Source organism: Mus musculus, chromosome 7 (assembly GCF_000001635.26).
Source record: "Mus musculus strain C57BL/6J chromosome 7, GRCm38.p6 C57BL/6J".
NCBI classification, from domain to species: Eukaryota; Metazoa; Chordata; class Mammalia; order Rodentia; family Muridae; genus Mus; species Mus musculus.
In genome coordinates, this window is record NC_000073.6 from 139,081,006 (window position 1) to 139,101,995 (window position 20,990).

Consider the following 20,990-nt stretch of genomic DNA (forward strand, 5'->3'; position numbering starts at 1 on the left):
CCATTTTTGCAGCCTCTAATTTTTTTAAAAACCGTATGTGAGGTGATATCCTGTTAGGTAGCTGTTAGTGTCCGTGGTCTTGGGTCTTCCCCCACCCACTGCATCCATTGCTGATCAGTTTGAAAGGAACTTCAGTAGCTCCTTCAGTGTCTAGAAACATTAACAAAAAATTTAAGGTAATAAAAGAAAGTTAGAAGCTAGCAGAAGCACCCCTCCCCTTTTTTAAGCTCGGAGAAGAAGAGCAAGTTGAGAAGAATTTGGCAGTCTCTAGGGACTAGTGAGGACGGGTTCAGATGGATTCTGCAATGAGGAGTGTAGACTAGCGTGTGGTGCAGTCTCCTGGGAGGGTGTCTGCTCAGATGGAGGCTCCGTATGTGCCATTAGTGCAGTGTCCCCCACCCCCACTCCCAACACACACACACAAAGCCAGCTCCTCCAGAATGTGATACTACTGCCTGCATGAAGAGCCAGTCTGGACGGAGCCCTCATTCTCCCTGCTCTTTGTGTGCCCCACATTGTGAACACTCCTGTGTGTGTGTGTGTGTGTGTGTGTGTGTGTGTGTGTGTGTGTGTATGTGTGTGTGTGTGTGTGTGTGTGTGTGTGTGTGTGTGTAGTATGTTACACTAAAGCCCTTGTTTCTGCTCTTTTTCTTTCTTTCTTTTTTTTTTTCAGAGAGAAAACAGAGCAGCCATGAGGACGGTCAAATGAGGTTTCCATTGTGCTAGATGGTACATCCAGCGTCCAGGAAAGTCTTCCCTTGTATGGACCAGCTGCATCCTGGTTGGAGGAGACTCTTCTGTCCTCATCGCATCCCTGCTAGGCTAAGATTGTCACCCTCTGTGCTGAAGTCAGGAGGGCATGCGTGTGCATGTGTGTTCATGTGTGTGCTTCTCAATGAGAAGCCAGTGCCCGGATTAGAGCCCTTTCAAAGCACCTAGAAGCTGGCACACTGGATAGGGAGATATGCAGTCAGGTGTGACCATTACATTCAACATTGTATACTAGGAAGCTCAGTAGCCAGGGGGAAGGAATGAGGGTACTGTCTGAAAGTATTAGGTTCATCTTATATTTGTGTCAGGAAAAATGTTCTGCTGTGGTGCCGATGACCAAGTAGTTACAGGCCCCTAGGTCAAAATCAGAGAAAAGCTTACAGGATTGGACACATGGGCCCTTTTTTCAGCGACTCCAGGATTTCTGCTGGGAAATGCACTAGGTGCTCTTGGTCCTTCCTGTTGGCTACCCATGCCCAGTCATCATTTCTCTAGCTGAGCCTGACTTTGGGTTTGGTCTTTGAATCTGAAATTTTTAGTCCTTAGTGCATGGTCTTGTCTTATTTAAATGACTTCCTTCCCTTGACCCATTTGCTGTACTCAGCACTGAATGGCAGCAATAGGGCTGTATCAGCGGTGCTGCCACAGATCTGAAGGTGACAGAAACCACTGTGTTAGTGACCGATGGACCGTGTAATGCAGGCATCTCCAAGCTGTCTCAGGTCCATGCTGCTCCCTGCCCACCAGCGCTCCTGGCCCAGCTCTAGGTGAACTTGCAAGAGATCAGTAACTCAGTAGGAACAAAAAGTTGCACTGGAAACTCACCCCGCCTCACACCCCTTCGGTTCAGTGGGAACGTGGGTCTGCATGTTGTGTGTGTGTCCGGAATACTTCATCATACTCCCCACCCACCCACCCAACACTCTAAATTACAGAACTTTGTTGTTTTTAAGAAAGGCTGTATAAGAAAGAGAAGCATGTAAATAAGTCCCAGTGCTCATTAAGTCGTTACTGTTTATGTGTAAAGTATATGTACATAGAAAGAAAAATGGCTCAATGAATGTTAGGTAAAATCCCCAAACCAAACTGCATTTTTACCCAGCTCTGTTCCTGAAAGCACATGCTTAGCTGGAAGGCTGTCCCTCCCTTGTCACCTGATCCCAAAGTCAGATCTGAACTTGGGGCAGGGATGGGGGAGTAAATTCGAGCCTTTGTTACTGATTCTTGCTGCCAATGAGCATCTGAAGAGCCCAAGCACTTCAAAAGTAAGGTGCATTTTCTAAATCCCAGACTGAATCTTTTATCCCAAATGCTGGGTTGGACAGGATTCCCTCCCACGTTTGAGCTCCCGCTGCTATCTCCTAAAACAGGGCATCCGTGTGCCATGGCACTGCCCTGGTGAAGCAAGAAGAGGGACCCTGACACAGCCCCCCAGGATCTCGAACTGTGCCACTTGAGGTGTGGGCCTCGGCTTCACGTTGCATGAAGTTGTCAGCCCGCTCACCCTGTGTGCAGCACATGGAACAGCATAAGCGTTTTCGTTTGTCTAAACTAGAAATCCACGTAAACTGCAGAGTCCTTTGTGAACAGCCGTGTGGTGTCTACTTTGTTTCTCTGGTCTAGCGTCCTGTTGCTGAAGGCTGTGATGGACATCTTTGCCCTTGCAGACTCTGTAGCCTTCAGGAAACCTGAGTGCCTTATGCAGCTTGTGAACACCGACTGGAAGTCAGGAGGGAGGGTGGAGAGTGGCTCTGAGGCACACTGATCGATCAGCTCTGGCCATCACTCCACCATCGAACCCTTTAAGGTGGGTTGTGTGTTAAAACACAGTCATGGATCTAAGTTTAGGCTCAGGAAAATCACATTGTGAGTATATGTATCAAAGCATATATTTATTGTTATCTTTTCTTAAAAAAGCTTTACTGTAAACTTATGCAAAAAGGAGCAGAACTTGGCTTCTTGTGGCAAAGTGCCAGGCAGTATTTGTGTTCGATGAAGCGATCCTCAACACAGCCCCTCTCAACACTCAACCTTTCCGTTCCGTGCTAAACAGTATTCCCAGGCTTAAACTAGGTTTGTATCGTGGTCAATTATAAATTTTACACATATTTTTGTATTGTGGTTCCTATAATATATACCAGAGAATTTTTACTTATTTGTAAATTATTGTACAGTTTTAATAAAACTTGTTTTAAATCCTAGCTCAAGGTGTCTCCTTGAGTGTTATTAAAGTGTGAATTTATTATCTGTCTTAGCCTTCCCTGCCTTCAGTATTTGGACCTCATGCCCACTGGGGAGGGAAGCCCACACCTTATCTGCAGCCTCATCCACAGACACTTAAAGTCATTGGAAGGACAGCCCCTTCAGTCAAAAGACGCTGGCAGTCGCTAGCTGAAGATGGCTACCAGTAAGCTCTATTTCAGTGACTTCATCAAATTCAAGTAGCTTAGGAAAGGAAAAAAAAAAAAACCAACCCTTTGGCACCTTAATAAGAACAGTTGGCTATATCCATTGTAGAAGCTCCCATTCTGATGAGGAGCTGAAATTTTACAGGTGCCTTGGGGGAGGGGGTGTCCAGGGCAGGTGGGAAGAAAGGTGGTATAGTCTAGACTCACTGCCAGGCCCATGACCCCTGTAGAGTGTCACAGCAACTCATTGTCCAGGAATGTGTTCTAAAGGACTGGCTGGGTGGACAATGTGAAGGTGGGGGTCTTTTGTTTAAAATCCATCCATCACTGTAGACTCCACAATGACAACAATTAATGTCCTGTGGGGTTAAGGGGTGTGTCTGAGAACACCTCTGGCTTGTTCCAAATCCTTAACCTCGGCTTTAGAATAGGCTGTCCTTGCTGGTCCTTAGACCCTCTTCTTACATCATGGTCCAGCATGGATGCATCATGGTCCAGCATGGATGCATCATGGTCCAGCATGGATGCATCATGGTCCAGCATGGATGCATCATGGTCCAGCATGGATGCTGCCACAGCACTTGGAGTAGACACCAGCTTCACAGCTCTTGCCCTGCCTTCTGGGAGTGGGGTGGAAGTTGTGTCCTGAGGGCAAGTCGCCAGGGTTCTTCAGGACAGTTGGTGCCTCTGGCCTGGCCCAACGCTTTCAGCACCCTCTGTTTATGGACAGCATCAGTACAGAAAGGCTTATGTGGGCTCCGAGGGGGCCCAAGAGGTTGCAGCACTGCCCCATTCCACATGCAGGCCTCATGCTAGGGGTTGGGGTCACCTGGCTGCAAATATCCTACTCCCACTGTGATAGCCGGCCCTACCCTGCATGTCTGTGAAGCCTCTGGCTGGGCTTAAGCTTGGTGTTTTCTTCTGCTGTGCGGAGGATGTCTTGGAAAATAAGAGCTATCGATGGATGCACCACCCGACAGCCTGAAGAAGTCCTCAGGTTGGTGAGCTACACCAGGAACCACAGGGCCCCCAAAGAGCCAGGCAGAGATGATCCAGCCAACGCAACCTGTCCCTGGGGCCTGCCCAATGTGGCCCCAGTCTGCAGGCCTCAGCAGGTAAAGGAAGTAGGACTCAGGTTTGGGGCAGGAAGCTTGGCTAGCTATCGGTCCTGGTCCCACCTGGATTTCTCTACAGAGTCTCCTCTTCGGTCTTCCCTGGCAGTGTCCAGTCCAGCCCTTTCATCTTTGTCTTGGTTGTTTCTCTCTGCCACTTCAATGACTACCCACCTCCTACCTTAGACTGGTGTGACCTGCCAAGGAACAGTTTGGCCTAGGCATCACCACTCCCTAGTCCCGCGGTCACACCAGGCTAGGGGATTGCGCTCCAACCCGGAACCATTCCTTGAATATGTATGGATTCTGCTAGAGATGCTAGGCTAGATTTTGGCTCCTCCACCTAGATGTGAGAATTAGTTTTGAACCCTGGAGCCTAGGATGCCTCGGGCCACCACAGAACAAGGCTAGGTGCGGCCAGGCTGGCCAGGTAACTCTTCTCCTGTCATTCCCTGATTGCAAACTTCATAAGTGATGGTCCTGACAGGTCGTAAGTCATCCTTCTCTACTCCGCACAGGTGGACCGGGGTGCAGTGGTCCCAGCCTGTGGCCTCCAGGATGCTCTTGGGGAAGGGAGGGAGAGAGGGAAGGAAAAGAAAAGGAAAAGGGAAAGATTTCCAAGCAAACCAGCACAAACGGGAGCAAGGGGGAGGGGCCCGGATGCAAATGACGGTCGGTGGGCGGGGCCTGGATGCAAATAAGCTAATCGGAGCCCAGAGCCGGGCTAGCTCACACTCGGACTTCCTAAGCTCCGCGCGTGTCCTCGTCGGTACGTCCACGCCCGCGCAGCCCCTACCGAGGACACTCAGCCCGCCCGTGTATCAGGATGTCCTTCCAAGGCAAGAAGAGCATTCCCCGGATAACGGTGAGTCGGGCCCCCGCCCTCGCTGCGTCTGCGCCCCTTGCCCACGGCGGGAGTGGCTTGGCTTGCACGCTCAACGGACGACCCTCCCGGCCCTGTCCGTGAGTCCCACACCTGCTCCAGTCCCCAGCCCAGCGCCACCTTTTCTGCCCTCTCCTTCGCGCGCCGCCAGCAGCGGAGAGAGCTCTCCAGGCCGCGCGGAACCCTTTGCGCAGTCGGCGCACAGGCCCGCGGCCCCGCCAGCTCTCCGGAATCCGGTGATCCGCTTGGAGAGGCCGGGTACGCGAGCGGCCTGCTAGCCGGAGCATAGGTGGCCGGCCTCCTGCTGGGTCTAGCGTGTGGCGGATGGGGTTCAAGTGGACATTGCCTGGAGCTCTGTCTCCAGGACGCCCGGCGGACACAGCCTTTGTTGGCCCCGGGGCCTCAAGGCACTCGGACGTCCGAAGCTGCTCCCAGAGCAGCCCGTGGCCGTCTACCCCCTGGGCGCGCCGCTTTCGTGTCTCTAGCGCTTTGTCCGAGACAAAGCGATTTAGCCCTGGCTAGTAGATCTGATGTCCCTGGAGGCCCCGAGCCCCTGCACGAAGCCGGGTTCGGAGACTCCACGGAGAGGTGAGTACTAACTGACCACTGAAACCAACATCCCTACAGAGCCCCCTTTCAGAACAGACCTCCTCAATACAGACACGCAGAAAGTGAGAGGTCAGTGTGTCCACCCTGCCGGCCAGGAAACAAAGCCTTCCCAATGGGGCTGCTGGAAGCCTCGGGGGAAGGGAAAGGGAGCTGGGATCAGCTGGACCAGGTCGCGGGCTCCGGGAGGTCTTTAAAAAGCTCTAGACTTGTTCTCATCATAAGAGCTCTGGAGTCTAATCAGGCTGTTGGAGAGGTCAGCTCCCTAGCCTTCTACGGGGAGTCCTCTTCTCCTATTAGAGGAACCAAAAGTAGTTCCTGCCTTTTGGCTGCCTACTGTTCCTAGGGGTCCAGGCCTGAGGGAAAAGTCCCACCAGCTAGCTGGCAGTGAGTAGAGATGGAGGTAGCAGTCTCCTGCCTAGTCAAGCAGTGTTCATGAAAAGAGAGAGGGCTCACTGGAATTCCCATTCATCTAGATAGTGTATATCACAGTATTGCTTGCTCCCCCAAATCCGGGGAACCCCAGAGTGCAAATTCTGGTGCCTGAAAATAGGAGTCTAAATAAGGACCCCCAGAACTCAAGATTTCTGGCTCAGAGATTCCTCCTAAGGGCTGAGTTATCCTAGATTTTTCTGATAATGGCTAGGCAGAGAGGGGAAGAGGAGGGGTGTGGTCCTGAGTACCAGCCCCACGAAGTGGGTGGCTGTGGTAGGCCTTTGTAGATACCAATGCTCAGTGAGACTGGTTAGTGAGCACTCAGACATTTGGAGAGAGTTTGTAAAAGAGCTGCAGCCATGCTAAGTAGAGTCAGCAAGCTACTTCCACGACGGGCCAGATGGGAAGTCCATTCAGCTTGGGGGCCATGCCATGTCTATCTTGCTTGAGGACTCCTGGGCAGGGTGATTTCATGGACAGGAATGGACCTATGAACCTCATCCCTAGATGCTGCAATGTGGATTTCACAAAACGTTTACAAGTCATTCTTTTCGTCGTTTCCCCCAACCAGCTTAAAAATCGTGTGTGGGTAGGGGGCTGGGTGATGTAGGCTGGGCTTAGTTGCCAGGCCTTTGGAAGACTGTGTGGTAATGACAGAATAGGAGAACCCTGAGAATTCAGCCCAACACTAGGCAGTTGGTCAAAACAGTGGAGTATACAAAGGGCTCCCTGTCGTCCTTGTAGGCTGATAAGGCTCTGCTTGGCACTCTCTCAGCTGGTTCTCCTGGCCTCACACTGGTGTATAACAGGGCTGAAGCTGGCCTGGAGGTCTGGCTTGGCTGCCACATGGGCCACAGGAATTTGGGGCATGTAGCCAGGTTTTCTTGTTCAATGAGGAGTAGTTTCCCTGGCTAGTTCACAGGAAGAGTTGGGGCTCATAATGGGTAGGAAAGGGGCAGCCACAGGTTTCTTCTGCATCTACCCCTCTGTTCCTTGTGTGTCTCCACTATTTTCCACCAAAGCTAGGCCATTGATTCTGAGGCCCATGCGAGAGTTTCATCTGCAAGTCTCCCTTTCTGCCTGACTCCTCCCTCCGGGCTGGTCTTCGAAGTGTCTGTCCTATGGATCCTAAGCATTGGAACCAATCAGTTTGATACTCTGCCTCCAATTTTGCTGAGGTTAGCCCACAGAGAGCTTGCCTTACCCACTTGAATGTCTTCACACTGCATCAGAGCCTGGAGCCTTCTTATTCACCGCCCATCCCTTGTGCTCACGGGCTTTCTGTTAGTTCTGCCCATCGACACCCAGTCCCCATCAAATCTGTTTGCTCATGTCAGTAACACTGACCAAGAGCCTCTCACCTTCCCAGAACTACCTAGGAAGCCATTCAAGCAGCCATCTTGCTTCCCTTTTCCATATCATAATCAGTTTTCCTTCTGACAGCCTAGGTCATCTCTGTATCAGAAAGAACTAATCAAATGCTCCTGGCCCCAGTGTCATCCCGTGGACTCTGAAACCTGTATGGCTCAACTTGCCCACCTCTGATACCTGGTCTTCGTCTTGTTTTCCCCATTTACTGTAGCCCTCATTTGTTCTGAGGCTTAATACCAACCCAAGCTCTTTCCTGCCTCAGGGCCTTTGTATATAGCTGCTTCCTAGCCTGGAACAATCCTTTACTTCTGCCCCACCACACTGCTCTCCTGTACTAGTTCCCTAGAGAAGCCCAGTGATGCTCAAGGCAGCCTGGATTCCTCCCGCAGTTCTATGACCTGTGCCTTGCTAGAGACATGCGGCCTCCATCTCTCTATACCGGGGCTGTAACCTCTGGATTCAAGGCTAAGATGTCTGGCTTCTAGCCCCATCATGGGCCTGTAGCATTCTGGTGTAACAGCCCAGTTCTGTTATTGCCCATCTACCTTTGTCAGTACAGATGGAAGAGGAGTATCTAGGTGCTTATTCAGAACAGGGAGGTCACCAGCCCTTCCCTCAGGCCAGATTCTTTTAGGAAGATTCAAACGTAGCAGCTGCTTCACCCACCATACTTTCACCAACACAGCTTTGCTCTGGTGTCCACACTTAGCCCCCTGCCTTCAGCATCTGCTGAGCAGTTAGTGCCAGGGCTGTGTTGGACTCTGCTCTGAGTATCCCGCTTTGGAGTACTATCAACACACCTTTGAGTTGGTTCTTATGGCTTACAAAATGAGCCAAAGCATTTCTGTCACTCTAGGGAAAGACATTCCTAGTCGTCTAAGATGTCTCCCTCAGCGCCCATTGTTTTCTCTCTGTCAGAGCGACCGCCTTCTCATCAAAGGTGGGAAGATTGTGAACGATGACCAGTCCTTTCATGCTGATCTGTATGTGGAAGACGGTCTGATTAAGTAAGTTTCTACCCAGAGGTATTTGTAGATCTGCCTATGTGTGGAAGTTGGTTACCTGGTACTCAGGTGTCTGCTTTGGATGGAAATCATGCAGACACTTCCCCCTGACGCACACCAAAACCCTGTCCCTGGGAACCGTCCTTGAGACTCGATAGTCTTGCCGGATAATCATAAGACCTTGAGAAACACAATGGGCCCAGCGTCCGTGTATCTTTGTGTTATCACAGCCTTTCTGGGCTCCTGGCGATGAATGGTAAATGCTGAGCTGCTCACGCCTCTGTTTTATGTGCCAAGGAGCTCTAGCACTGGTCAGTCCAGGGGCTTCAGTGGAGGGCAGGAGGAAGCCATATTGGCACAGCACTGGGCTCTCTGCATTGCTCTCCCGAGACAGTGTGAGTTATGTTCTCTGGCATCTGGGCAGATAGGTAACCATCTGGCCTGCCTTTTCCTCACAGGCAAGATTCCAGCCCTCACTTCTTCAAGCCTCTGCCATGGAGCTAGCTTGAGTTCTAACTGGAGCTCTGTATGATCAGTGATGACTCTTTTTTTGTCGCTTTCAGACAAATTGGAGAAAATCTCATCGTCCCTGGGGGCATCAAAACCATCGATGCTCATGGCCTGATGGTGCTGCCTGGGGGAGTTGACGTTCACACCCGGCTGCAGATGCCTGTGATGGGCATGACCCCAGCTGATGATTTCTGTCAGGGCACCAAGGCGGCTCTAGCAGGCGGGACCACCATGATATGTGAGTGTGCAGGCGGCTTGCCAGATAATCATGAAGCCTTGAATAACACAGTGGCTCCAGCTTCCATGTGTGCCTTTGTGTTATCACAACACTTAGTATGACTTAGTAACACTTAGGCTGGGTTTCTGTAGATGCTTAGGTGTGCTGGGACAGCGAATCTCCTCACTGCAAGAGGTGGGTTTTCTCAGTTCTGTTTCTCTGTTACGTCTCCATCTAAAACATGCTGGGCACACCCTGGCCATTCCTGCATCTCTTTCTGGGCCAGTTGCCTTGGCTCATTCTAGGATGCTGATGGGCTCTGGATAAATAGAATTGTGCCCACTTACTCCCCCTAGGGGATTGGCAGCTGCCCAGAAGCTGAGGTTTGGAAATCTCAGTGTTCTGGACCAGAAGAGTTGTGGCTGAACCTTGCCTTTGAAGTCTGTTTGCAGTAAGTTCTTGCCTGTATCAAGAATGTTTTTGAGACAGGACATTCACACTTCCGTGTTTGAGCTCTCTCTGTGCACATCTCTCTATTTGGACTCATTATTATGCCCCATATACGCATGCTATATGCCTTCAAGATAGGAGGAAAGGGCTCATCCCTAAGGTCTGAGGATAAAGGATTTACCATACAAGTTTCTTTGTGCACCTGGTACACAGTAAGTCCCATCCCTACTGCTACCAGGGGAGAGACTTCTAGGGAGTCCGGGCACTTCACAACAACACTCAGCCATTGCTACACCCACAGCTTGATTTGGTTCACCTTCTCACAGACTGAGGGAAGGCTAGCAGCAAGGTGGCCACCACAGGCGCCTGCTCAAGTACATGTGGTAGCCCAAGTGAGGCAGCACAGCCACGCTGTTACACGACCCATCCATGAAGTGTCTCTGGAAACACAAACAGGATATACATAAGGCTGAAGCATAGGCTATGTTGTGCTCGAGCCCACTCCTGGCTGGCGATCTGAGTGGTGTACAAGTAGAGTACAGGGAACGTGGCCTGGAGATGAGGCAGCCATTGGTTCCTGAGGTGCACCGTTTTGTTTAGCAGCCCCTCTGAGCTCTCTCCTGGCACATCCCGGGATTGACCAGTGGGCAGTGTTTGTCTCTGGAAGGAGCCAGCACAGTGGCCACATGCAGAAGTGATTTGGGACCATTTGGGCCTTGTGGAGTCAGCGAGGCCATGGAAACTGACTCAGTAGAAAGAGTTTTCTAGAAGCCTTCAGGTCCACAGGGCCAGCACTGTGGACAGCTGGAAAAAACCCTGACCATCACTGCTGTGCCCCAGGAAGCCAAGGTCTGCTGGAAGTGGGGTGGCTTGAGCTTGGGCTCCCTTCTCAGAGAGAATGGAGGGACGTGATCAGAGGATACCCATGAGCTGACCAGAGCAGGGAAGGTAGCAAGACAGGACCCCCGCTGCTGTATCTTCCTCCAATCCCACTCTGGTCTCCACAATGTGAACCCAAATCCCCCTTGGACAATAGTGGGACATCTTGGCCAGGCTGGGGAACCTGGCTAACTGTGCTGTCCCCAACAGTGGACCATGTGTTTCCTGACGCTGGTGTGAGCCTGCTGGCAGCCTATGAGCAGTGGCGGGAGCGAGCAGACAGCGCGGCCTGCTGTGACTACTCCTTACATGTGGACATTCCTCGCTGGCACGAGAGCACCAAAGAAGAGCTGGAGGCCCTAGTCAGGGACAAAGGTGGGCAGCAGTGAGGGGCGGTGGTACCTAGGGGTCACAGTGTCTACAGGCAGACTATGGGGTCCGTTCCAGAACCCCTGTGATTTGCTGCAGTCTGCCAGCCTGATTGGAAGGTGGGGATTTAGGAATTGAGTTGGTGAAGAGTCATTTAAAGTCAATTCTGCTTTCGAAGTCTCTGGACCAGGCGCTCCTGTGAGCGCCGTGAACACACCCCGTAAAATTGGATTTCCCACAGAAACTTCAGCAACCATGCTGTCCTAGGCTCTCGGTGTTTGTTTGTTTGTTTGTTTGTTTGTTTGTTTGTTTTAGGTGAGATGCCCCGATGACAGAGATGCAGTCACATTTCCATCACTTGGTTTTTCTCTTAACAGGTTGTTTAAGCTCTGTATTGAAACTGACTCACCTGTAAGTAAAGACTAGATCCATTCTACACAAAGCCCTAAAGCTAAAACCACAGCAGGGTTTATTAGTGGGCTGACAAGCAGTGGTATTGTCCTGGATGCATGTCTTCTACTGAATTCTATGTGGCATCTGCAGCTCACAGATGAGTAGGGCCAAGACACTGGACTTCCTGACTATAGAACCCTTGACACTTATAAGACACTGTTGTCTGCCTGCTATGGACCCAAGGCCATCTCCTTGGGTTCCGGTTTCCAGAGAATGAGAGTCCTCACACTGATGTCCTTTGGAGCATAGGGCCCGATGCCTCCTCCACTTGAGTGTAGTGGAGTCCGCTCTCCAGCTTGCAGTTGGAGCCTCATATCTCTGAGCAGGGTGTCCGCAGCGCTGCCTCTCCCTGTCACAATTGCCTCCTAATCAGAAATTGACATCACATGCAAGTCATTACCTGGGAGGGTGTCCCCATTTTTCCCGGGGTGCCCCAGGTTATTTCTAGCTAGTAAGGGGATAGGGCCCTGGACTGGGTGGGCTTGGGGCTGCCTTCAGTCCCCAATGGACCTTCATCAGTCCTGGTCCTGGGAGTTCCTGGGCAGATTCTAGTTGCCCAAGAGTTGGGAAGGCTCAGGCTTGCTCTTGATTGGACTTCAATATTATGGGCATTGCCCCCTCCCCCTCCCCCTCCTAAGTGTCTGAGGTCCCAGCCCGGAGACTAGGATTGCCCCTCTCAGAGTGTCATGAACATGCACTGTGAATTGTGGTGTGAAGCAGGGCTCAGGACCTGTAGGCAGGTGACATGCCAGATGGGCCGAGAGTGGATTCCCCAGCATGCCAGGCCTGGCTGCTTCTCCTGAAGAGAGAGGATGGGGCGTAGGCAGCAAGCCCGTTACACTGTTCTGTGCCTTGCAGGAGTGAAGATCTGCCTGACAGGTGGTGGTGGTGATAGTAGGTCCATACTTCCCCATGTACCTACTGGGTGAACAAAGTGTTCCAAGCTTGGGGTGTTGAGCAGCAGTAAGGGAGTGGCTGAGACACAGCCAGCTCTATCGTGTGACATGGCTTGTTGATGGAGAAGGTTTGCCTGCAGGCAGATGCTATGGCAGCCAGCACAGCTTCTGTGGGAGAATGCCACTGTCTCGGGGCTCCTCTCCTGGTGTCTGAGCCTCTCTAGCCTCTCTTCTAGGTGTGAACTCCTTCCTGGTCTTCATGGCATACAAGGACAGGTGCCAGTGTACTGACGGTCAGGTGAGAGCAGGGTTCGGAGGCAAGGAGTCAGTAGGGTACCTTGGGCTGTTGCAGGAGAGACGACCCTACAGGCATGGAACTCTGTCTCTGCAGATATATGAAATCTTCAGCCTCATCCGGGACCTGGGAGCTGTGGCCCAGGTGCACGCAGAAAATGGGGACATCGTGGAGGAGGTGTGAGATACTCTGCTGCCCACAGGGTCGGCTGGGTGGGTCAAGGTGACGCCTAGTATGTGGGCCCCCGGTGGGCAGACAAATCTGGGTGGAGACAATATGAGACCTGTGACCTCTGTGACCCCTGGATGGGAGCAAGATTCCTAAGGAGAGAGTGGAAGGTTAACTCAAAGGTCAAACAGCCTGTGAGTTAGGGAGCCGTAACTCCCTAAACCAAACCACAGCTGGGGTGTTAGGAAAAACATAGGTTTGTGGGTTTTTTGTTTTTTGTTTTTCCCTCATGATGGTCACAGATCTTACCAAAGTACCCCTTGAAAGAATGCAGTATGACACCCAAGGTCAGGATGGGTAAGGGAGGTGGCTGCCTGTCAAGGTCTGGCGTCTTGGGCCAGCCTTTCCCAAGTCCACTCTGCTATGGTTTCTTTGTGGTTTTTCTGTTCTGGGAGGTCCAGGGGCCCAGAACTATGCTCGAGGTATGGGTCTTGTGAACCAGGCACTTCATATCCAGGGCTTGGGATGCTCGGGGCTGGAGCAAAGCGTTTTATCATTTAGGAACAGAAGCGCCTGCTGGAGCAAGGCATCACTGGTCCTGAGGGCCATGTGCTCAGCCACCCAGAAGAGGTAAGTCTGCCCTGCTGAGAATACCATCTCCCACCCCGACCCCCAGTGCTGTGCGAAGTTGGCCCTGTTTCATGGCCTGTGTAGTACTCTGCTCATTTTGTCCTCGTCTTGGGGGGCTTAGTGCAATGACCCTCTGCCTACCCGAATCATCTCAACCACTTTTCACCCCACAGCCTTTACCCGAGGCAAGAAGGCAGTGCACTTGGGCCCTGAGAATTGTGTGGGTCAACCCAGATTCTAGACACTGAGGCCTCACTGGGCCCTTGCTCCAACAGGGACGCTCCAGTGCCTACAGTCTCCTAGGTGATCTTGGGTGTCCCAGAGCCTAACTGGACAGGAAATCTCGGGCAGGGCTTACTGTATTCTGATTGGCCTCTCCCTTCACCATCTTCAGGTAGAGGCCGAGGCTGTGTACAGAGCAGTCACCATTGCCAAGCAGGCCAACTGCCCACTATACGTCACCAAGGTGATGAGCAAGGGTGCAGCTGACATGGTTGCCCAAGCCAAGCGCAGGGGTGAGTGCCAGCACTGGCTTCCCATATGTCCCTAGCCTCCCAGAGCTCTGCTGACAATTGAGGACCTCCAGGTGGTAAGGAGAGACGACTCAGTGGAAATGTAGGCCTCTTCATGGGGCACCTGCTTATGTTAGTCCCTGCGATAAAGGCTCAAGGGACATTTAGGAGCCCTGTGTCCTCTGAGGAATGGGGCTGGACCCTAGGCTCCAGCCTTGTTAGAGTAATAACTGCCTACTAGGAGTTCTTAGCAAACCAGGGCCCCGTGTTTCTGTTCCCAGGGACCTCAAGGGCAGAATTATGAGTATGTATATGAGAGAGGTTCTCAGTTTCATAGGAGGGCTCATTCTCATAGTTGTTATAGGTTCAGGAGCCAGGATACGCATCCTGAGAGCCGAAGGGGCTCCGTGTTCATAACACTCAGACTCTCTAGGGGCAGACACCTATGTCCTGGCAGGTCCGTAGCTGTGTTTGGCAGGGGCTAGATCGTGTGTGGATCCAGAAAGGCTGTGAGTTCAGAGGGCCAGGGAAGCCCCAGCAGTCACCAGGGCACTGAAGAGGGCTAGGATGGGGGCATAGGACGAAGGTCATACATAAAAGAGGCAGCATGTTCAAGAACAATGGAGGATCTAGTATCTATTCCCCGACCCAGGCTCATAGTGAGAACCCATTTTCTAACCCTGCCTTGAGACTGTGGAGTCCCTGGGGTGGAAGTGGAAGTAGACAACGACAAGTTTTCTTCCCAAAACCTGGCACAGAGACCCACGATGTTTACAAGGGAGAGGATTACCCTGGAGCTTCGTCCCTCCTCCCAAGATGTTACTCTGCAGCCTGGTGCTTTCCCCTTCCCTTATAGGAACAGCCTCAGCCTAGTTCAGAGATCTGGCCTCTCTGAGTCTGAAGTGACAGGCTTAATTAGTCACGTTCTATTCTGTGGCCTAGCTGGAGGGTCCAGCAGCCGGACCCCTAGCAGAGACTGTGGGTACGGAAAGGATCAGTGTCTCAGCCACTATACCTCCCAACGAATCACCCCACAGGGCCAATGACTAGCCAGGGGCCCCAGAAAAGAGAACAAGCTCGCCCTGGCCGTGAAAGTAAGGACAGAGAGTCGGAAACAGTGGGACCCATGGTGTGCTCAGGCTCCTAGAGGGTGCAGGTTAGTGAGGTCCTGCCATAACCCTTGCTCATTTTAGGGGTGGTCGTCTTTGGGGAACCTATCACTGCCAGCCTGGGCACTGATGGCTCACACTACTGGAGCAAGAACTGGGCCAAGGCTGCAGCCTTTGTCACTTCACCCCCTATCAACCCGGACCCTACTACTGCAGACCACCTCACCTCTCTGCTGTCCAGGTGAGCACTCAGCCCACCAGAGCTCAGGTCAGCCTATGGTCTCCAAGCCAGTGCTTCCTCCAGATGCCCCCAGAGGAATCCCAGGCTGCTACAGGAAAGCTCGCTGGGGAACTGCTGGGCTCTCTGGTCCCAGATGAGGTTCTCCATCCCTATGCCGCCTTGCCCTTGGCCCCTCACGATTCTGTTCATGCCCTCCATACTATCCTCACCTTGCCCACTCTCTCCCTTCTGTACATAAGTTCCATAGCCTTGGCTTGCTGCCTAGGAAGCTGGAGCTGACCCAGCTGTGGTCAGTTCAAAAGGGCCAGCCCCTGGCCCACTCTGACCCTGGCTTGTTCTCAGTGGGGACCTCCAGGTGACAGGCAGTGCCCACTGCACCTTCACTACTGCCCAGAAGGCTGTTGGCAAAGACAACTTCACACTGATCCCCGAGGGAGTCAACGGTATAGAAGAGCGCATGTCTGTGGTCTGGGAGAAATGTGTGGTAAGTCTAGGCCTGGGGATATGGGGTGAGGCAAAGGGCTGTCAGTACCATGCTGCAGGAGGACTCCACCACCAGAACTTGTGTGTGAGAGAGACCAGCCTTATCCCTCCAAGCCTTAGCTTAGCAGTGACGGCACCTAGCAGTGACACCTAGTCCTTGGAACAAGACTGTCACATTTATGGATTCCCTACCATGGAGATTAATGACATATTCATCATCCTGCATTCCATAAATAGGCAATTGTTTCATGTTAATGAAGAACTTTAAATTTTTAAAAGGGATTCATTTATAGCCAGGCCAGTGATGCAGGCCTGTAGTTCCAGCACTCTAGAAGCCAAGGCAGGAATATTTAAAGTCAGCCTGAGCTACACAGCAGAATCGTGTTAGGAAGGAAGGAAGGAAGGAGGGAGGGAGGGAGGGAGGGAGGGAGGGAGGAAGGAGATAGGGAGGGAGGGAACGAAGGAGGGAGGAGATAGGGAGGGAAGAAGGGAGGGAGGGAAGGAAGGAAGGAAGGAAGGAAGGAAGGAGATAGGGAGGGAGGAAGAGAAGGAAATAGGGAAGGAGGGAAGGAGATAGGGAGGGAAGTAAGGAAGGAGATAGGGAGGGAGAAAGGGAGGGAAGGAGGGAGGAAGGGAAGGACATAGGGAAGGAGGGAGGAAGGGAAGGAGATAGGGAGGGAGGCAGGCAGGTACACAGGTACATATTTAGAGGGCAGGTCTCCTTCCTGTGTATCCTGGCTCCCTCTGCCATGCCTACAAACCAGGGAGACTCTTACAGTATCTCAAGGGACATGTTATTGGTATCCAAGTATCACCATTTATTCACAAAGGCAACTAGAAATGGGGCTGCATCCATAGGAGCAGTCACATGCCTGGACTGCCTGGTCATTGTCATTAGTGCCCCTGTCTGGTAGTGCCATGGTGAGGTCATGGCTGGAACTCTTCCTGAGCTTGGGATATCCCAGGACATCTACCAGCCCACCCTTACCCTCAGCTGGCCCTCTTCCTTCCCAGGCTTCAGGGAAAATGGACGAGAATGAGTTCGTTGCCGTGACCAGCACAAATGCTGCCAAAATCTTCAATTTTTACCCCAGGAAGGGGCGTGTGGCCGTGGGCTCTGATGCTGACCTGGTCATCTGGAACCCCAGGGCCACGAAAGTCATCTCTGCCAAGAGCCATAACCTGGTGAGGACGCCCCCCTCCTTAGCCAAACCTGACTGGATCTGCTTCCCAGGGGCATTACCCAGGACAGGTGGCAGGTGTCTACCCTCAATGAGGCTCTTGGTAGCTTTGACTTGTCCGGCACCACATCTACTCAGCACCTCACTTAGCCAGTCACTTGTCTGCTGTCCTCATGAGTGTGTGCCTGAGTCTCCCAACCAATCCTACAAATCAGGAGACTGAGGCAGAGGGTACCACACCTGTCCTCCTCACCCCCACCCCATCCCTACAACACACTCTGCCTCTTTTGACTTCATAAGAATCTCATGATTCAGGGGTGCTGGGTTGGTTGAGGGGTGATTCCTTCTGTGTGTCACTTGTCTGCCTTAGTTGCATGTGTTTCTGGGTGGAGTCTTGGCACAGCACATGCAGGTTCCCTGTAGTGCTGGCCAGCCTTGGGACCAGGACTGAAGGGTGCTGCACCTGTGGGCCTCTCCTCAGAATGTAGAGTACAACATCTTTGAAGGAGTGGAGTGCCGAGGAGTGCCCACGGTGGTCATAAGTCAGGGCAGAGTGGTGCTGGAGGACGGAAACCTGCTTGTCACTCCAGGGGCTGGCCGCTTCATTCCCCGGAAGACGTTCCCGGACTTTGTCTATAAGAGGATAAAGGCTCGCAACAGGGTAAGAGGCTGACCTGGGGTGACAGGACATCAAACAGGTGGCAGGTATGGAGTTCTCAGTACAGAGAAAGTGAGCTCATGTGTGAGGTTCTGCCTACTGGCTAATGTGGATTTGGAAGGCACAGTGGAAGCCATTCACTTGCCCAAGGCCTACTGATCATCGCCTATTATACGGGAAGTGACCAGGAGGCCCTTAGCAGGCCTGGTTCCTCCTGTGCTCAACGCCTACTCAGTGCTGGTGGTATATACCATCTGTTACAGTTGTCCATAGGAACGATGGATATAAACTCACTTATAACCACCTCCCTGAGTGCATTGCCATGAAGATGCTAATGTGGTCCAGAGCACACCACCTGTACTCCCTTCCTCCCTGTGGGTTAAAGCAGGAATTGAGGCCCTAGAAGGAGCCTGTAGTGGACAGATCTCTCTGAGGCAAGCCTAGTCCCATGTGCAGAGGGGACATGGGGATAAACTGGTTCATTCCTGCTTGCTGTCATCTTCTAGATAGTGAGACCATTCCCGTTGCCAGTAGGATCTAATCAGACCCTTGTGGGCTGGTTCATACCAGACTGTCAGGTAGGTCCAGAAACCCAGAGGGAAATGCTGGCCAGGAGCAGAAGCCCATCAATGTCTCTCTTTGGGTCACTGGTCCATGCTGGAGTGCTAAGAAATGCCTCTGGTTTGGGGAGCCCTTATCTGGGCAGACAGGATCCAGAACCTCATCCCAAAGTTGCCTCCTGGTCACAGTTGGGACCTGGGTCCCTTTCCAGTTCCAGATGAGGCTGATGTGCTCTTAAATGGCCTTCTCTGGACATCTTTTGTGGCAGAGGTGTACTCTCTCTCTCTCTCTCTCTCTCTCTCTCTCTCTCTCTCTCTGTGTGTGTGTGTGTGTGTGTGTGTGTGTGTGTAGGCAGACTGATATGCAGGGAGAACACTGAGGGAGTTGTATATGAAGCTGTGTGTGATCCTTTCTTTCAGGAGGGCATGAGAATATTAAGCAGGACCAAGTTGGGGTACAGAGCAGATAGTCAGGGTACTACTACCCTTCATCAGCTCAACTAGTTAAAACTCCAGCTTTCTTGACCTCATAGCTAGCAGAGATCCACGGTGTGCCTCGAGGCCTGTACGACGGGCCTGTGCATGAAGTGATGTTACCTGCCAAGCCAGGAAGTGGCACACAGGCCCGTGCATCCTGTTCAGGCAAGATCTCAGTGCCACCCGTGCGCAACCTGCACCAGTCGGGGTTCAGCCTATCTGGTGAGTTGGGTCGGGGTATGGGGTAAGAGGCTCTTCTGCCAGGTAAAACAGCCTGTGCCCAGAGGGCCCTATGCTCAGCTGAAGACTTGGACACAGCAGGGCAGATTCCAGGGTGGGCCAGGGTGGGCATTGTAGGGTAGGAGGCACTGACCTTGGTGAGGCGCAATGAAGTATGCACCCCTGCTGTGGAAGTCCATTTCTGCCCTAGCCTTTGCCCTTGAGGTGCTGCTGAAATGAACCTGCACCTTGAACCAAGCAAGCTGGGAAAGGCTATGTCAGCCCAGGACTAAACACAGAATGTCCAGCGTCCATGGGAAGAGAGGTGTCACTTCTGTGGGGACCCAAGTTATAATATAACTCCTTCAGCCTCACCAGCTCCAGAATCACTGGTGAAGTGCGAGGCATGGATCTGAGCTGTGTCCTTAGCATTTGGGGACACACTAGAGTGTCCCTGCCATGTTGACCAACAGCGTTGGCTTTTACTAGCTGAGGGGTTTCTCTGTCTCCCCTCTTGCCTACCAAGGCCTTCTTTACCACATCCCCTACCTGTGAGTGGGGGCTACATCACCATTTTGCCTTCCTTCTGTCATCTTCCTGTTTGGGAGGCCATAGCAGTTCCTGGTCACTTGGTGATATAGGATAAGGGGGAGTCCTTCAGAATGCAAGATCATCTTGAAGATGGGCAAGCACCTGCCATCGCACAGGGACCACGCAGGGCAGGCTTCCTGGAGAGTTAGTTAGCTTTTGCTTTCCTGTCCTCACAGATTATAAAGCTCCATTGGTCATTTCTATTGCCTTAGGGATGAGCAGGCTTCCTGGCCTCCTGCCCTGTCAGCCTTGGCTTAGGGAGAGAACCAACCATGTATACACATTGCATGAGGTTGGGTAGAATGGCTCTGTGGTCCCAGTTTAATGTCTGACTTCCCTTTCGGATGGAAGGAGAGCCCGTACCACTCCCTCCCACCTCCTTATCACACTTGCTTGCCCTTTCTTCAGGCTCTCAGGCTGACGATCACATTGCCAGACGTACGGCTCAGAAGATCATGGCACCCCCCGGAGGACGCTCCAACATCACGTCTCTTTCCTAGACTTGGGGTCTTGGCAAGCTGGTGCTGTCCCCACTGGCAGGGTGTGGGGACGACTCACGTCAGTTAGCTCCTTCCTTTGTAGATTGTTATTGTGAAAGGTGCTCAGCCTTACCCTCCCCCTCCCCATAAGCTCTCTCTTGGGTGACCCAGCCCCCACTCTGAGGTACCCGCCCCAGAGGGCTGAACCCAGGGAGAGTTCACTGCCAGAGTGAGAGGATTAGGCATGGCAGTGAGCAGGTGCCTCTTGCCCCCCCTGACCTTACCACGAAGGCCTTCCATGAGAGCTCTCGGCCTCCAGCTCCTGAGCTTTCTGGGGGTCTTGGTGTAGGCAGGGTGGGCGTTTGCTGCTGCCACCCCCTAAGAAATCACTGCCCCGTGGGAGCCCCCAAGCTTCCACCAGTTCCATGTTGCTAAGGTGCAGCTACCCCTTGGGGGCCTGTCCCCCTGGCTGCCCTGGTGTAGGGAGGAGAGCAGGTGAGCAGGGCCTCCGCCTTGCGGAGCTGCCGTGACTTCAGGGATCCACCAGTTACTCGGTGCAGGGGAGCTCCCTCCCACACAGACACTTCCAAGGACCAAACCTGAGCTCCTATAGCAGCCCCCCTCTAGGGCGTTGGATGATCCCTTAGCTAAGGCTTGCCTTTTCCTACAAAGTGTGTTTCTATAGGATTACTAGAGTAGCGGTTTTGTACTGTGAGGAAACTGTAGCCAGGGATCTGCATGCTGCTGTACCAGATGCCGGCCACCACCGGCCAAGCCTGATGTGAGTCAGGTCAATAAAAAAAACAAAAACAAAAACAAAAAACTCTGGGTTAGAAACTGCCTGTGTGTTGCCAGTCACACCTCCCTCCCTCACAAGCATTTGCATGGGGACCAGCGAGGCCCCTGCCACTCCTGCTCCCTCTGCCCAGCTGCCTGCTATCTAGCAATGTGGTCTCTGCCTCTGGGCCATGGGCATGGCTGGACCTGAATGGTAGAGAGAGGGCTCTTCCTTTTAGGATTTTT

The 20,990-nt window shown here is 52.5% G+C and overlaps 2 protein-coding genes across 6 annotated transcripts in view; both read left to right on the forward strand.

Annotated features, from left to right (window-relative positions):
* The window catches only part of Jakmip3 (janus kinase and microtubule interacting protein 3), a gene marked incomplete in the record, with an annotated part of 143,247 nt that extends 140,276 nt beyond the window's left edge, over positions 1 to 2,971 (forward strand). The window contains 1 exon segment of the mRNA NM_028708.2: positions 674 to 2,971.
* Positions 2,972 to 4,975: 2,004 nt separating this feature from the next.
* Dpysl4 (dihydropyrimidinase-like 4) lies at positions 4,976 to 20,790 on the forward strand. Of its 5 annotated transcripts, none has more exons than XM_006536192.3 (15): positions 4,976 to 5,156; positions 7,238 to 7,393; positions 8,505 to 8,593; positions 9,154 to 9,338; positions 10,857 to 11,021; positions 12,601 to 12,662; positions 12,756 to 12,836; positions 13,389 to 13,457; positions 13,852 to 13,972; positions 15,163 to 15,319; positions 15,662 to 15,803; positions 16,817 to 16,987; positions 17,465 to 17,644; positions 18,735 to 18,900; positions 19,897 to 20,790. In XM_006536192.3, exons 4-15 carry the CDS (start codon positions 9,215 to 9,217, stop codon positions 19,986 to 19,988), a joined length of 1,530 nt encoding a protein of 509 aa, XP_006536255.1. In that variant the 5' UTR covers positions 4,976 to 5,156; positions 7,238 to 7,393; positions 8,505 to 8,593; positions 9,154 to 9,214; the 3' UTR covers positions 19,989 to 20,790. The 5 variants fall into 5 exon arrangements, with proteins under 5 accessions (XP_006536255.1, XP_030098472.1, NP_036123.3 ...); XM_030242612.1 differs by lacking the exon at positions 7,238 to 7,393 and adding an exon at positions 13,631 to 13,760 and having other exon boundaries at positions 4,977 to 5,156; XM_030242613.1 differs by lacking the exons at positions 4,976 to 5,156; positions 7,238 to 7,393 and adding exons at positions 5,167 to 5,762; positions 13,631 to 13,760.
* Positions 20,791 to 20,990: the final 200 nt, after the last annotated feature.